Here is a 17,214-nt window from a genome sequence, read left to right as displayed (position 1 = left end):
TCTCTTACTGAGAAACTTAAATAAAAAAAAACAGCTTACAGCGTTCCTGAAATAAAATAAAAAGAAATGACGCGTAATAAAATAATACAGCAAGCACATCAAGTTTGAGGAATCCTATCGTAGCCTGCGGCCAGCAGAGTCACTGTGTGTTCTAGGAATAATATCGGGACTCGGATTCCGGTCTCCGGAGAATTTCAGATAAGGAACGAGGAATAAAGCAGCAGTTTGGGGACAATGATCCTCTTGTCCACAGGCACGGAGCAGCAAACGATTAAAAACACGAAGCCGAGGACTGCAGTCCAGGCAGAGCTAGCCCTGGCGTTGGGGGGGGGCGATGTCACAGCGTTACATTCTGACGGTATGATCATCTTCAACAAATACACCGTGGTTATCGCCATACCGCGGTATAGTGTATTTTTATTATACAGCTATTAAAAAAAAGTATAAAAGCCATTAATGTTGTTTTAAAGTAGTTCTTTAAATAAATACACAGAGGTCATGTTCAAAATAAAATAATAAAACGGTATGCAACTTAGGGACAGAAACCACAAACTACATACCACGGTAAACCGTGAACCCCATAACCATGGTATGCAAAAACGATCATGGCGTCAAAACCGTGGCAATGTAAACCACAGAATAACGTGAAACCGATATACTGCGACATCCCTATGTTTTTTTTCTACTGTATTACATGTTAAATATTATACAGAGTTAATATTGTATATACGGTGCTGTACCATACAAGCTTATATCCGTAAAATGAACACAGACGCTGCATTGAGTTTACTGCACGTTTCACACGCAAACATTGGCCGGAAATCTGTCCACTGCGGGACGTTGGCAAGAAGGGTCTTCTGGTCCTACTCTACAGCCACCCGCATACATAACTGATCCAATCTTTTAACAACGCAGTTACAAACCAGGTAACTGAGTATCAAAAGGAAAGTCCGGAGGTCCCGTACAGACAAACCCGCCATCCGGTTTGAATCTAAACCCAATATGAAGTGAGCCAGCTGTCCACCGAGCTTGACTGGAGGGACAGCCTGCTACTGAGCAACGGGAAGGAGGGCAAACGCAAGCAGCTCCCGAAATGTCAAGATTGCACCATTTCTAAATACTACTACTACTACTACTACTACTACTACTACTACTACTAACAATAATAATAATAATAATAATAATAATAATATAAACACCATGAGTTTTTTATTTAGGGCTTTGTGACATTTCATTTTCCAGCGCTTCCGTGGTTTAAACGCTTGGCTAGTCTGGCCCTGCGCGTTCTTAACAGCACGCCATGGCGGACGCTCACACCTGCACTGCGGAATACCCATGGAAACCCTGCAGCGGGGTTCCTGCGGTCAGTCTCACAACCTGTCACGCTGGGGGCTGTACGCAGACAGAGAGCAGCCTTCGATACTGAAATCCGTGTTCGTGGTGAATCTTCTTTCTTTTTTCAATCTCTCTCTCTCTGCTCTCTTTCAATGCGGAGATCAGCAACTGGCAGTTAATTAGCTTCTAAATGTCAAATATCGGCGGCTGCGGTGAACGGGAGCTGATGACAGCGCTTTCATTATTTATTTATTTTGCTCCGCTCCGCTCCCAGCTACTTCTAATTTCATGCTCTGTCATTATGCGTTTAAAATGTACTCGCAGCCAGGAACCCTTCTCTCCATCAGAACAGCGGCTCAAGGTTGGTTTGGGCGGGGTGGGGGGGAGGGAGTTTATTTCCATTCCTGTTCAAGTCTCCCTTACACACTCAACTATTGTATTGTGTCTTCAATGGATTTGATCGTATATTTTACTATACATTATTAAAAAATAAATAAAACAGATAGACCAAAAGCACAACATACCTCAGTGTGGATCCCCACATGGTTCTTGTGCGTTTTATAGTTGGTATGGATGTATACATACATACATACTCTCTCCATCTCATCGAATGATTGTCTTTTAACAGAATGATCCATCATTAAATGACCATTTGATACAAGTAGCCCATCAGGACCATCCCCTGTATCGTGATGCATAGCGCATGAAGACCTTCTCCTTGATACATACAATAACCTTTTATTTCGGGCTTTTCATTTTCTGGTGTTTGCGCTGTTTAAATGCTCTGGGAGTTCTTAAAAGGTGTATTAGCACTCTGAAAACGATCCCAGCTGACTGGAGCACAAAGCTGCCAGTGTGTCACTGATGATCTGGAAAAGCCAGTTCCGCAGAGAGAGAGAGAGAGAGGATCTGCTTTCCTCTAAGAGACACTGAAACCAGACCCTGTCGTGCAAGTCTGGATAGTGAGGCAGACAGACCGGGGCTCAAACGCTGCACCACAGAAATTCAAAAAGAAAACAAAGTATCAAGCACTGTGCTGATTGCTTTAATTGGAAAGACAATTATTTTTATTATTTTAAGTCACAGAGGATATGGATGAAAAATCCTGTTTCAAACACCCAGTATCTGAGCTGAACCGTGCAGATCTATAAAAGGGAGCAGGTCTCCCCTCCTCCTCCTCAACCCTTCTCCTCCTTACCTGTCTTTTCCTTGATTTCACAGAGCACGCTGAAGAGAGCTGGCTTCATCCGGTGACAGTTCAACGCGTGTTTCCTGTTGAACACAAACGATACAAACGCATTAGAACACAGCCTTCAGACAATACTGTGCCAACATCTCCACAGAGCTACCTGAACTGCAAGAAATAACTACAAACTGCTCCTGTCATGCACAGCAATATGGAGCTGTCAAATAAAGGACTCCCCACAGATCTGCTGGGGTCACACAGAAACTGTACACTTGCTGTTCAGTCTAGTTTGCAAACGGTACATTTGATACAAACAGGCCTTGCCAGTTGTCCCATATTGACCCCTTATCTAATGTAACAAAAAAAAACACAGGAGTCTTATTTCCTTCCCTATTGCACAGCAGTTTCACTCATGCCAGGTTTTAAAAATGTCCCTGATGAGCCCCAGTGTGTACAGGTTACAAGCTGAGGTGTGTTTACTCAACTCGGAGTAAAACCAGGAGTGGATCAAGTTGCTGTGCAATGGGAGTCTTATTTCCATCGCTGAATTTATTATGGCATGGTTGAAATCCCACCAGCTTACCAGTGGAAGTCCTTGAGCAGAAGGGATGACAACTGCTGGTTTTAAGCAGAGAAAATACACTGAGCATTGCCCTGCATCGCTTCTTAAAATGCATGCATTTGTTTTATTCCTATTTTTAGATTAAAACCAACTTCTGCTATGCTTCGATCAGTATTTCTGTGTGAAAGAAATCCCAGAACTCATTCTTCCAGTCCCTCGGCTCCCTGCTGTTGTGACAGGCGTGTGAGAAAGCGAGAGTTAGATTGGCATTTTTAAATCCACCTGGGTATTCAAACATATATAGGAGCATCTCTCCGAGAGGTATAAGAGGAGCAGAATCTCTTTAGCTGCACGTAATGGGGGTAAAGTGCAGCAGACAGACAGACATCCTTTTATTTGAAATGTTTGTAACAAGACATGCAATAATTCATTGATGAACTGATTATTGATCAGCATGGCTTTTATTTTTGCAAGTCTCAATTATGCACTCATTAAGTTGATCAATCGCCCAGGTGCCCTACAAGCTAGCTGCCCAGTAACACGTGCATCATAAGATTCACATTCACGTTATCCGTTGCGTTTCAAGTTGTTTTTGAATGAGTGTTCTTTGCACAGATTAGGATGGTTTTTTTAACCCATGAGAAGAGTGCTATATATTAAATTTAACTGTTTTATAAATTGCTACAGCCCTTTTCCTAAAGAAAAACAACAATTCACATTTCTATAAAACAGAAATGAAGAACAGAGATAAAAAATGTGGTTTTAATTGTAAAAAAGCTAGTTTGTAGAAATCTAACATTAAAAGTTTAAAACAAGAAATAGGATCTGTTCCCTTTTCGGGTTTTAGTCAGAAGTCTAGCGGCAGTGTTCTGAATGAGCTGCAAGCAAGACGCCACATGTTTTGAGATCCCAGAGAAAAGTGCATTACAATAATCAATTCAAGATGAAACAAAGGCATGCATTAGTCTTTCAGCATCAGATACAGAAATAGGTCTAGCTATATTTCTCAAATGATACAAGGTTACTTTAGTAACTTGCCTAATATGAGTCTCGAATGATAGATCAGGGTCAAAGATGACCCCCAAATTTCTCATCTCTGTTTTATCAGAATTCAACACTGGATGCCTGCAAGGCAAGCAGTTAACAGCCCCCAAGCAGTATTTCCTGTCTTTAAAAGACAAATAGAGCAGATTATCATGAGCGTAACAATGGAAGTTCACTCCAATAGGGAAGACTTTGAATACACACCAAGGATGGGAGCATGACTCCTATTGCATATCAGTTTTTTCCATTCCAGGTTTTACCACGAGCTTGTCTTATTAAACTCATAGCAAAACCAGGAATGGATCAAACTGCTATGCAGTGGGAGTCTTATTTCCATCCCTGCATACAGATAAATACAAGCAAGAAGTCTCGTTCAATGCGTTTCATGCAACACAAGCTACTTGAAATTCACGCCAATACGAGCCAAAACGTTTTCTCCATGTCAGCTGGTCTTCATCTGAATTGCATTAAGCAGTGCGGCCAATGCACTAACCCTCAAAGAGAAAGCAACAGCAACACTGCTGGGGCTGGGAAGAGGAGACTGCCTTTCACTATTCAATGAGAGATACCCGATACTGCAAAACAACTCTTTAAGTAATAAAACAAATAGATAGCACACGTAATGCATTTAGTGGCTGATGTGTCTGAGCTTGAGCCGTTTGGGGAAAGGCGAGATCAATAGATCTGGATACAAGACGCTGCAGCACAATGCAAGCTTACATTCCAGCAGCGTCCTTCGTGCAAGCATCACAGATCCCTATACAAAAAGTACATTTGAAGAGAGCCAAATGCTAACTGAAATTATATTATATATATATATATATATATATATATATATATATATATATATATATATATATATATATATATATATATAGACACACACACACACACACACACACACACACAGGTCTGGAGCCAATATTTAAAATCATTCCTGGAATATGCACCCCTAATAGACAGGGGTACAGAATGGGCTGGGTTTGGTCATCGCTATGAACTTCTGTGCAATGCACGGGGAGACCTTGTGATGAAATAGGCGGTTTATGTCCCAGTCAGTACCGACTTGAGAAAGGCAATGCTATGTTATATAATGGGATCCCTATGAAGAAATGAGTGGAGTTGGCCAGTATTGGTCGCTGCAATGCAATCCAGTGGGTTCCCGATGATGAAATGGGTTGCGCTGGTCATTACTGACCTGTGCAATGCAATTCAATGCTATACAGTTGCATCCCTGCAAGAATGGCCTGTGCAATGCAATCCAACGAGATCCCAATGGTGTACCAGGTCGAGCTGGTCATTGAACTGTACAGTGCAATTCAATGCAATGTAATGGGTTGACCTAATCAGTACTGAACTGTGCAATGCAATGTGATCCCTATAGTAAATACTGGTCTATGCCCTGCAATACAAGTTTTCCAATGGTAGAACGGGTTGAGTTGTACCGAGTACTGAACTGTGCAATGCAATGGGATCCCAATGATGATAGCCCGTGCAGTGCAATGGAATCCTCTAGCAGTGTGAAAACACTGCACTTAAACACACAGTGGCATGCAATACCTATGCTGGATCAAAAGGGTTCCAGCCTCTGGCCAACACAGGGAACAGGAAGCCCATAGCAGTATCCTGTTAAGAGTTGACGGTTTCACTAACAAGTAACTAACGCGGCCACAAGCTATAAAAAAGCTCCTGGCTAGAGAAGCCAGGCAGTCGTCCAGCTGTGGAGTGCTTTATCACACACAAGCCTGACCACTAGAGCCACACCTCCACAGATCTCAATGACGGAACGGCTTGTGTGTGCTGCAATGCAAAAGGATCCCTGTGAGAATAGCTTGTGAAATGCAATGGGGTGGGATGCCAGTGGCAGAATGGGCTGAGTGTGTTAGTGCAAGGCTGTGCCAAAAAAAAAAAACCCAAAAAAAAACAAAGAAAGAAAAGGAAAGAAACACGCGCAGTATGTTTTCCTGTTGACCAGAAAGACGGTGTCTCTTCAAACAGGATTAGCAGCTTCACCAGGAGTACCTGTTACAAGCTCTCATAATTACACACTGGCATGCCAAATGCATGATACATATTCACTGCCAGCACGAAGGCAGCGCTACACTGAGTGGAACAGACACACGCCATGTCTGCGAAGACATTCCACTCGCATTGAGACCTGCTCCTGTGCCGGAATGCAGGGAGGCAGCTCAACAAGTTTGCTTCACAGGACTTGACACTGAAAAGGAAATATAACTTTGAGCTGGCAGTGCAAAACACACACTGGATCTCACTTACATGTCACCTCAAATACATTGAGAGACCACAGCCGTAACACACTGCCAGGCTTATTCAGAGGGACGTCCTCTTCAGAAAAAAAGCAAAGGGATGAATAATTGAACAGAGCAGAATAATAAAACCAGCTGCTTCTTTTGGAGAGAGAAGTCACATTCAGATAATAAAAATTAAAAATGATTCTCAGTTCTTTGTAGCTTTCAGTATGATCATCATCATAATAATAATAATAATAATAATAATAATAGCTAATAAATGCTGCTAATAATAATAATAATTAAACACTCAAATTTATACATTAACCCTTTCAGTACTCATCTTCGCACCATATGTTAACACATACCATCAGAAATCACCATGTCAACCTCACGCGACTCCTAGGTCCCTATGGAGGATAATTTGTGTCAAAATAACTAAATAAAACAAAATCTATAGATAAATAAAATACGAAATAAATAAATAAATATCTAAATACATTACATTTTTCTATGCATTTATTTATTTATTTATTTTGTTTTTTATTTTTGGCTCAATCTTTTCACTCTGGTATTTCTCATTGAGTGCCAATCACACTGGAAGGGCAGCACAATCCAGTAAGTGAATCGATGATGATCTAGTAACTTTGTCCTGGGTTGTGTAGGGGCGTTGATTGCAGATTTACAATGCTTGCAAGTTGCAACGCTGGGCTGTGTAGATTCGGTCCAGTCGTTTTTCCTTTTATAAAAGGAAATTGGAAAACAACATGTTTTTTGTTTTAGCTTTGTGAGCAGAGAAAAAAAAAATAAAAACAAAGTCGTTTTCCGATTTTATAGAATTAAATACAAAACGCGATTTTTGGCTTGTTTCACCATCAGATTTGTGTAGTGTGTTAGAACATAAGAAAGTTTACCAAACGAGAGGAGGCCATTCAGCCCATCTTGCTCGTTTGGTTGTTAGTAGCTTATTTATCCCAGAATCTCATCAAGCAGCTTCTTGAAGGATCCTAGGGTGTCAGCTTCAACAACATTACTGGGGAGTTGGTTCCAGACCCTCAATTCTCTGTGTAAAAAAGTGCTTCCTATTTTCTGTTCTGAATGCCCCTTTATCTAATCTCCATTTGTGACCCCTGGTCCTTGTTTCTTTTTTCAGGTCGAAAAAGTCCCCTGGGTCAACATTGTCTATACTTTTAGAATTTTGAATGCTTGAATCAGATCACCGCGTAGTCTTCTTTGTTCAAGACTGAATAGATTCAATTCTTTTAGCCTGTCTGCATACGACATGCCTTTTAAACCCGGGATAATTCTGGTCGCTCTTCTTTGCACTCTTTCTAGAGCAGCAATATCCTTTTTGTAACGAGGTGACCAGAACTGAACACAATATTCTAGGTGAGGTCTTACTAATGCATTGTAAAGTTTTAACATTACTTCCCTTGATTTAAATTCAATACTTCTCACAATATATCCAAGCATCTTGTTAGCCTTTTTTATAGCTTCCCCACATTGTCTAGATGAAGACATTTCTGAGTCAACATAAACTCCTAGGTCTTTTTCATAGTTCCCTTCTTCAATTTCACTATCTCCCATATGATATTTATAATGCACATTTTTATTGCCCGCATGCAATACTTTAACTTTTCTCTATTAAATTTCATTTGCCATGTGTCTGCCCAGTTCTGAATGCTGTCTAGATCATTTTGAATGACCTTTGCTGCTTCAACAGTGTTTGCCACTCCTCCTATTTTTGTGTCGTCTGCAAATTTAACGAGTTTGCTTACTATATCAGAGTCTAAATCATTAATGTAGATTAGGAATAGCAGAGGACCTAATACTGATCCCTGTGGTACACCACTGGTTACCTCGCTCCATTTTGAGGTTTCTCCTCTAATCAGTACTTTCTGTTTTCTACATGTTAACCACTCCCTAATCCATGTGCATGCATTTCCTTGAATCCCTACTGCGTTCAGTTTGAGAATTAATCTTTTATGCGAGACTTTGTCAAAAGCTTTCTGGAAATCTAAATAAACCATGTTGTATGCTTTGCAGTTATCCATTTTCAATGTTGCATCCGCAAAAAAGTCAAGTAGGTTAGTTAGACATGATCTCCCTTTCCTAAAACCATGCTGGCTGTCTCCCAGGATATTGTTACCATATAGGTAATTTTCCATTTTGGATCTTATTATAGTTTCCATAAGTTTACATATAATAGAAGTCAGGCTTATTGGTCTGTAGTTACCTGGTTCGGTTTTGTCTCCCTTTTTGTGGACTGGTATTACGTTTGCTATTTTCCAGTCTGTTGGTACAACCCCTGTGTCAAGAGACTGTTGCATGATCTTGGTTAGCGGTTTGTAAATAACTTCTTTCATTTCTTTGAGTACTATTGGGAGGATCTCATCCGGCCCAGAGGATTTGTTTATTTTAAGAGCTCCTAGTCCCTTTAACACTTCTGCCTCTGTTATGCTAAAGTTATTTAAAACTGGATAGGAACAGGTGGACATGTGGGGCATGTTGTCCATGTCCTCCTTTAAAAACTTGTGAAAAGTAATCATTTAATACATTTGCTATTTTTTTTTCTTCATCTATGATTTTGCCATTTGTGTCTCTTAGACATTTAACCTCCTCTTTGAATGTTCTCTTGCTGTTATAATATTGGAAAAACATTTTGGAATTGGTTTTAGCCCCCTTAACAATGTTCATTTCTATCTCTCTCTTGGCCTTTCTAACTTCCTTTTTGACTTGTGTTTGCAGTTCCAAGGACTCTTTCTGTGTAATTCGTTTCTGGTCCCTTTTAAACGCTCTGTAAAGTGCCTTTTTTCGCTGAATATTTTTTTTTAATTGATCTATTAAACCATTTTGTTTTAGATTTAGATTTGTCTACTTTTGGGATGTAATTGTTTTGCGCCTCTAGTAGCACATAGTTAAGTATGTTACATACATGTCATTCTTTATGTATTTATTTTTTGTTGCCAAACCATATGCCCTGCATGCCACAGTGACCACTAAAATATAAACCAATTTGTTTTTATATACAGTAGTTGTAGCTTAATCACCTGAAAGACCTGGGGCTCGTTTGTATATCATACAGTGTCATACTTGTATAGCGTTTCTATATAACTTTGCTCACACAAACTGCACATGATAACTGATTGAAAGACCTATCATATTTGAATTTACGATCTCGCAATACAGAAACGAGCCCCCTGGTTGTACAAAAAAATTCTCATTGCGCTCAAATGAGCTGTGTGATGGACTAGGATTGCTGGAAACAGGGGCGGGACTTGTGGTATACAAACCCGGTTCCCGTTCCAAGGAGTCCGTTGCTTCACTATTATTATTATTATTATTATTATTATTTATTTCTTAGCAGACGCCCTTATCCAGGGCGACTTACAATTGTTACAAGATATCACATTATTTTTGCATACAATTACCCATTTATACAGTTGGGTTTTTTACTGGAGCAATCTAGGTAAAGTACCTTGCTGAAGAGTACAGCAGCAGTGTCCCCCTACCTGGGATTGAACCCACGACCCTCCGGTCAAGAGTCCAGAGCCCTAACCACTACTCCACACTGCTGCTGCTGCTATGCAGTTGTGGGAAAAAAAAAAAAAAGTTTTTTAACTTAAAATGAGTTAAAATGTTCACCTATTTAGCAACCTCTTTTAGAGGATGTTAATTTGAATGGTTTCTTCTGTCGTCAGTTCTCGATTCTACACTGACTCCAACCAGCAGACCCGCTGGTAGATAATCGAACTCACCAGCGGCAGTGTCCCGCGCTTCCAATATGATTGACGCTCAATGACAAACACTAGAGTGAAAAGATCGTGCCAAAATGAAAAAATGAAATAAATAAATGTAATGTATTTCAATTTTTACTTATTTATTTATTTATTTATTTATTTATTTATTTAGTTATTTATTTATTTTTAATTTTGGCACGAATTATCCTCCACAGGTCCCAGTCTGATGTAGGGTAGAGATATGTAAAAAGCGTGGTCCTGTTCTCGTGTATACTCAACAAAAGGAGTTTATTCTTCAGCTCGACAAAAATCATTCAGGACTGAAAGGCTTCAGAAACTAGGTTTCATCTGTGTTATTGAGGTAGCAAAACCATTAAACAAAAATAATTCACGTCGGCAAACACTTCGGCTAGTGCCTTCATAGACGTTTAGGTTAAACTAGCAAAAACTAAGGGGTCGTATTCATAAAGCATTAGCGTGCCGTTAAATACACAGATCCGCAATGGCACGACAAAACTTTAGGAACGCAGGAAGCTTGACTAGATATTCCAGTCCAGATCTTTGTTCCAGCCAGGACCTAAAATCCATTACACAATAAACTCAGGTAAACCTGGAGTGGAATCATTCTAACAGGACCGGAGCTGACCACCTTTAGGATAAAATGCTCGTCCACATGACTTGTAGTTTCTTAAAAGTTCAGTTTTCAATAATAATAATAACAATAATACTGCATGAAGAGGTTCTTGGTTTGACGTGTCAGTTCCCTTCTACACCTGTGTATTAACCCTGCTGCTACAACGGTACGTCAGGACCCTCCATGTTTCAGTAGAGGTGATATTAAGTTTAAACGCTTATCTATATGTTAAAACATGTGGAATCTAAACGCTGAGAAACATACCAGTGAAACATAGATGTTGACCCTTTACAGTGTACTAACTATACAGTATTATAAGGTCATTTATTTAACTTTCAGTCGTGTCTAACATACTTTCAGTGTCCCCTCCAATCTTTAAAACCTGTTAATTTTACAAAAACTAGAATCAAAATGCATTTCAAGTCCTCTTGAGCACTCTCATCATGTTGTGTTTCTTCATTTTGCAACATTGACATGATTTCTCGCTCCTTTAAAAAATACAGGAGTTAAAAGCATGCAGGAAACGCTTTGAAAAGATGGCCTGTGGTGTTCTAGGCTTGTAGTCTTACACATATTGAGACTGCACTCGTTTATTGTACACTGAAATGCAGTGGATGGCAATAAGACTTCTCAGTGAAACCCAGAGTGGCCCGACGGCTACAGAGCTACGAGAGCCTCACTTCCATCCCCGCACACACTCTCACATTAACAACTGCAAATGCAAGTAAAACACAAATATTACAATTAATATTCAATTGCATTTACTGTAGCTGTGCAAAGATGATAAAGTAATGGTAGATGAATGGAATGTAAAGAGCATGCAGGGCTCACACACAACAGAAGGGTAGAACACAGATAAAAACACACACACACACACACACACACAACATAAAATAGCTGAACCCGTAGCTATGCAACTGACTGCAGTACAGAATTCCTGCCTCCAAAACAATGCCTAATTGTGGTTCAAAGAATGCAGCAGAACTTAGCTGGGGCTGATGAAGCTGGCAGTAACACCAGGAATGGGTGAAATTGCTGTTATTGCATAGTCTGATAAGATTTCTCCCCGGTGACACTTTGCACTCTCCTCCTAATCTGCACTTCAAACAGCACGCCAGGACAATCACAGCAGCAAGTTCACATACATTTAGACTGTCAAGACAGGTCTTAACTAAAGAATCTTAAAGTGTTGTCACTTTTTTATTTATAACAATAACTAAAGAGATGCGATGCACTGTTGCATATTCAAAACAAGGCCTTTAAGCGAGATGTAAATCGCAAAATCAACCCTCATCATGAGGGGATGGAAATAAGGCTCCCATTGGGCAGCAGCTTGATCCAATCCTGGTTTTCGGCTATGGGTTTAACCCATTAAGTACCAAAGAACACAAGCTGTATTTATGCAATTTGATTCATTACATTTAGGCTTAACTTTTGCAATTAACTAAATTAGAGTAAGTTATCATAACACTATAGTTAGAGAAAATTAGAAAAAGCAGGTAAATGGCAGTTACACATGCTCCAAAAAATGACAAAGTAGCCTGTCCTGAAATAAGAACAATGGCACTAAATGGTTTAATAGAACACACCTGAGCTTGGCACACACACACTGTGGCTAATAAAGCTCACAGTAAAACCTGAAATGGGGGAAGCTGCTTTGAAACAGGAGTCTTTTTCATGCCTGTCGTGCTTGCAGTATCTTGAGTAGCATTGAGATGTTATTTCACGTTTAATTCCTCATTATTTTACTCACAGAGTTACAAATGCAATAATACAAAAAAACAACAACAAATGACCATTAAAACAGGACATCAGAAATGTCTTGGAAGGACAAGAGTCCGTTCATCAAGGACCGGCCTTTCTGTGCGCAGCTCACACTGGAGACTAGAGCACTGTTTAGCATGCAGGATCTGCTGCCTCCAATCTACTCATGCCAACTTTTTTTTTAATTTGATAAATTCAAACCTCAGTCAAGAGTCCTCCGAATTACTAAAATGGTGCATAGATTGGAAATAACAGCACAGTTTCACCCATTCCAGTCTTTAATACTCACTTGATTAGCCACAGCGTATAGGTAACAAACTCAAGTGTGTCTTATTAAACTCATAGTAAAACCAAGAATGGATCAAACTACACCACAGGGCTGGAAATAAGACTCTCATTGCACAGCAGTTTGATCCATTCCTGGTTTTACCACGAGTTTAATAAGACACATCTGAGCTTGTTACCGACACACACTGTGGCTAAGCAAGCTGGCAGTAAAACCTGGAATGGGTGAAACTGCTATGCAACAGGAGTCTTCTTTCCAGCCCTGTTTAATGTTATTGTTTTGTATTATTTGTATTTGTAGATTTGTGTACCTTGTTTGGCAGACATCATGCATTGAATCTGGGCTGCCGAGAATCTCAGTGCTGAATGTCACCATGTAAACAAAGCAAACATTACAATGTTAGTGAACACTGCCGAATCTTAAAGCCATGGGAACTGCTGTTTCAGGAACAGCGGCTTGAAACCTGGTTCCAGGAGACCTAGTCTGAGGCAACTTTGCTGTATCAAACCCCAAGTCTCTCCTGGTGTGCCACGCAGTGTCCTGAGACCTGGTCTCCTGAAACCAAGCTCCAAGCCAGAAAGTGGCTTTGTGTTCCCTCAGCTTGGGTAGCAAGCAGGTTATATTTCAACACATCTAAACAGTGGTAAACAGATCTTAATACCGTCCCTCTAATTCTACAAGCCTGTCACTATTTTTCATTGTATGTTGTTAGTAAGTGACCGTCTATATTTAAAATAAACCACAAGGTGTACTAATGTATTTGATTTATTTAATGTCAGTATCTGTTTATATACTTTTGATTTTGCTATTTATATTGCATTTAAAAATAGATTAGAAAACACACACGTGTGTTGCCCCGCGTTTATCAAAGATGCCAGACGTTCATAAAGTGCTAGAAACGTGTGACTTTTGTAGCTGTATCGATCCGAATAGATAAAGATAATTGAGGGTGGCTTTTTATTGACTTCACATGTGAAACAAAAGGCGGTAATCCGCACAACACCCGCCCACTAAACCCAAAAACCTGTTTCAAGCAGCCGGTTCTCAACTTAAGGATAATTTTCCTGTTTCATTCCCCCGGTCTCCCGATTCATACACTGGTCACAGGTTATTGTGTGAAATGTAAATCCTAAACTTCAGTAACAGCACAGTCGCGGCTAAGAACAAAATCCGAAAGAATGGCTTCTACGTATCGGACTTCATGAAAATGCTAATGACTAGAGTAGAGCTACCAAAAGCACGGGTTCCACAAAGCAAGGCGATTTCTCAAGAGTCCCGGGTGACCATTTGTGGCCATTTGGCAGTCAAGTGTGACGAGGTGGGTGTGAAATAAAACTAATAAAATGGGTAGAGTCAGTTTGCACGCTTATGCTAATTACTTACACCTTTGAAAAGGGAATAAACACACACCAACACACACTCAATCGTTTGCATTTAAAGAACAAACGTGAAATCGCGTAATATATACTGGATCTGCTTTAAAACGGGCTGCAACACCTCTGTTTAACCCGTCAAGTGCCACATATTGTGCTCATTTGAGCACAGGGTACTTTGTAATTTTTTTGCAGCGTTTTTAACTGGTTATTTTAATGTTCTCTTTAACTGTATCGTTATAACTTACTCTAATTGTGTTATCCGCAGAAGTTAAGGCTAAATGTAACGAATCAAATGACAAATACAGCTTGTGTTGCGATTATTATTATTTATTTTTTTTAAAGAAAAATATTTTGGTGCTTAATGTGTTAAATCTGCAAAGACTTCCAAATAACTGCATAGTAACAATACGAATACCCCAGATGTGAATGCCACCATCGCTGCTAGCAGCGGTACTGAAAGCCCGAGGTTGTTCGACTTGTGTGAATATTTGAAGAGCACTAATGACTTGCACCGAGACGTGTATGTATTATAGAAGCGGATAGATAGCTGATTTAATGAGTATCAAGTCTCTTTGTATGATTTAACCTGTCATGTCCCTGTTCGGGGCCGGGCTCATAGCCTCAAGCTATTATGGGTTTAACAAATGCCCCGTCCACAACAATAGAATCTCATTCTGAATATTATTATTATTATCATTATTCAGAGTGAAAGTGCCCTCGAACTGAACCCCCCCCTCCCCACGCACTGGACAAAAAGAAAAAAAGAAAAAATCACCTTTGTTTGCTGTCCCTCAGACACACACACACACCATCCCTCCCTCACACACGAGCACGACATTAGCACGGACACAGAAATAAAGAAATTTAGAACAAAAGCGCCACTATAGGAAATTAAATACGCGACCGTACGGGGTTTTTATTTAAATTTTATTAATTAAGCACTTAATGCATTTTCATAATTCAGAGCTTGTATGCTAGTGTTACCTTCTTAAGACGCTTCAATCTACTTATTTTAAACAAACCAAGCCCTCTGTGGGTTTTGCACCACGACCGTTTAAGAGGATCTGCAATACTATCTATAACTGCATAACATGTGTTGTGAAAAAAAAAAAAAACACGTTGTGTGTGAAGAACTGAACAACAAATGCACACACTGATAGTTACAGAACAGTTCAAATAAACAGTGTGTGTGTCACTCCTCTCCTGGTCCATTATGTGGGTTACACACACACACACACTCTCATTAAGTTAAGTGCATACAGTAAACATTATCAACACAATATTAGTTGGAACAGCACAAATAAAGAGCGATCTGTTGACTCGCCTGCATTGTTAAACAATATCGACTTTCTTTATCGCTTGTTTTTTTAAGCTCTTTCCTGATTTGGCGTCCTTACCTCGCCTGCGCCTCGTCCAAGCTCTCATCGGTGATTGCCATAATCTGCTGTAGGATGTCTCCGATGTCTTGCTGCGGCTGCCCGAGCTGTTGCTGTTTGCGAACCGAGTCCACGTCGACTCCGTCGGGCTGGGAGAGGGCTCCCAAGCCGCTGAGAGCCGCTAGCATCCTGACTTGATCATCCATGTCTGACGACAGTAATGAAAACACAACTCTCCGTCCTTTCTCTCGCCGACACAAAACGGGCCACGAATACCACGCAGGAGCACCGCCAAGACTCGGCGCCACTCGGAGAAAAAAAAAATCGTATCCTCCTCGCACTTACAGTATTTAGAGAAATAAAATACTGTATATATATTAAAAAAAATATGCCCCAGAAAAAAAAAAGAAATGCAAAAATGAATCAACGCACGCCTAGAGGTTTGACTTTTTCAGATGCACAAAATATATATAATAGAAAATATGTATATTCACAAGGCGCGACTCAATGCAATTGGTTTTCCAAAAGGGACATTTAAAACTGCAAAGTTTAAAAAAAAAACAAGAACACACAGTCAATATGTATATATAAACAAACAAACAACAAAAGAATCGGTCAACAGTGTTATTGTTTAAAAACAAACACGCAATAACACAAGCAAGCAAGACAAACCTTTAGCACAAGAGCCCAGCTATAATAATAATAATAATAATAATAATAATAATAATAATCCAAACTACAAAATAATGCAATAAACGTCTAGCCCCATTCGAGAGAGGGAGGGGGAAAACAAGCGACGGATCTTCAACGCGAAAGCCTTGTATATCAGCCACGTTCGGCGGTCTCTCGTTTTAAAAAATAATCATAATATAAAGAAATTAAAAAGCGGTACGGCAAACACCCCGCGTCTCCTGGTGCGTTCTTTATTGATTTTTTCTGATCTCCCCTCCTCGTCCAGAAGAGAGAAGATGCGAACAGCGAAAAGCTTTATCAAAGAGGACTCCAGTCCCGCTGCCTGCCAGCCAGCCAGCAAAACCAGTCCTTGCCTTTTCGGTTGATCCAACCCACCAGCACTGCACACAACCCACAGCGCGAACCCGGCGACGCTGCTTACACGGGGCGCTACGTCACCCGCCGGTACCCCCGCCCGCCCGCCAGGGGCGCGCCGTTCAGTCCCCTGCACCTGCTTTTACTGTGCAACGAGTGCAGCTGGATCTGCAGTCTCCTGCTCTCATTTAATTTGTAGAATGTCTTTAGTTTTTATCTGCTTTATAGACTTACCTTACGCAAAACAGTTTTTTTTCTGTCCAAAATACTGCAGCTATTTAGGAATTAGTTCATTATTTAATTTGCAGTCAACGTATTAATATGTCCTAAATGCGTGTTTGCTGTGCACCCTTGGCTGTGGTTTTATATACCCGCTGCGTCCCCAGTAAACATCATTTTATCTATTTGTATAGTTTTTTTGTACGTCCCCCCTCCCCCGACTTTAACTTTAAGTTTATTAGGTCCTGAATTTGTAGTCTAAAGTGAAAATGGATTTATGAGGAGAATGTTTCTTTTCTTTTTTTTTTTTTTGCAAGAGTAAACTTCACAACACAGAATAATTGAAACAATGTTATAATCGTGCTCAATTAAGCGTTTAAAAAAATAAGACCCGTG

At 40.1% G+C, this 17,214-nt stretch overlaps 1 protein-coding gene across 9 annotated transcripts in view; it reads right to left on the bottom strand.

Annotated features, from left to right (window-relative positions):
- LOC117968270 (pre-B-cell leukemia transcription factor 1-like) overlaps nt 1-16,752 on the bottom strand; it is a 79,272-nt gene extending 62,520 nt beyond the window's left edge. For 2 of the 9 annotated variants that reach the window (XM_059007099.1, XM_059007101.1), the window contains exons 1-2: nt 15,574-16,740; nt 2,534-2,607 (exon numbers count right to left, since the gene is read on the bottom strand). In XM_059007099.1, the coding sequence (XP_058863082.1) occupies nt 2,534-2,607; nt 15,574-15,758 (259 nt within the window). In that variant the 5' untranslated portion in view covers nt 15,759-16,740. Of the gene's footprint in view, nt 1-2,533; nt 2,608-13,110; nt 13,191-15,573 lie in introns of those variants that run through there. The other 7 variants (XM_059007094.1, XM_059007092.1, XM_059007096.1 and 4 more) reach the window with 7 other exon arrangements.
- Between the last annotated feature and the right edge of the window lie 462 nt (nt 16,753-17,214).

This window comes from Acipenser ruthenus, chromosome 34, assembly GCF_902713425.1.
Source record: "Acipenser ruthenus chromosome 34, fAciRut3.2 maternal haplotype, whole genome shotgun sequence".
NCBI lineage: Eukaryota > Metazoa > Chordata > Actinopteri > Acipenseriformes > Acipenseridae > Acipenser > Acipenser ruthenus.
The sequence above is the reverse complement of the archived record's forward strand: the minus strand, read 5'-3'. Positions and strand labels throughout refer to the sequence as shown.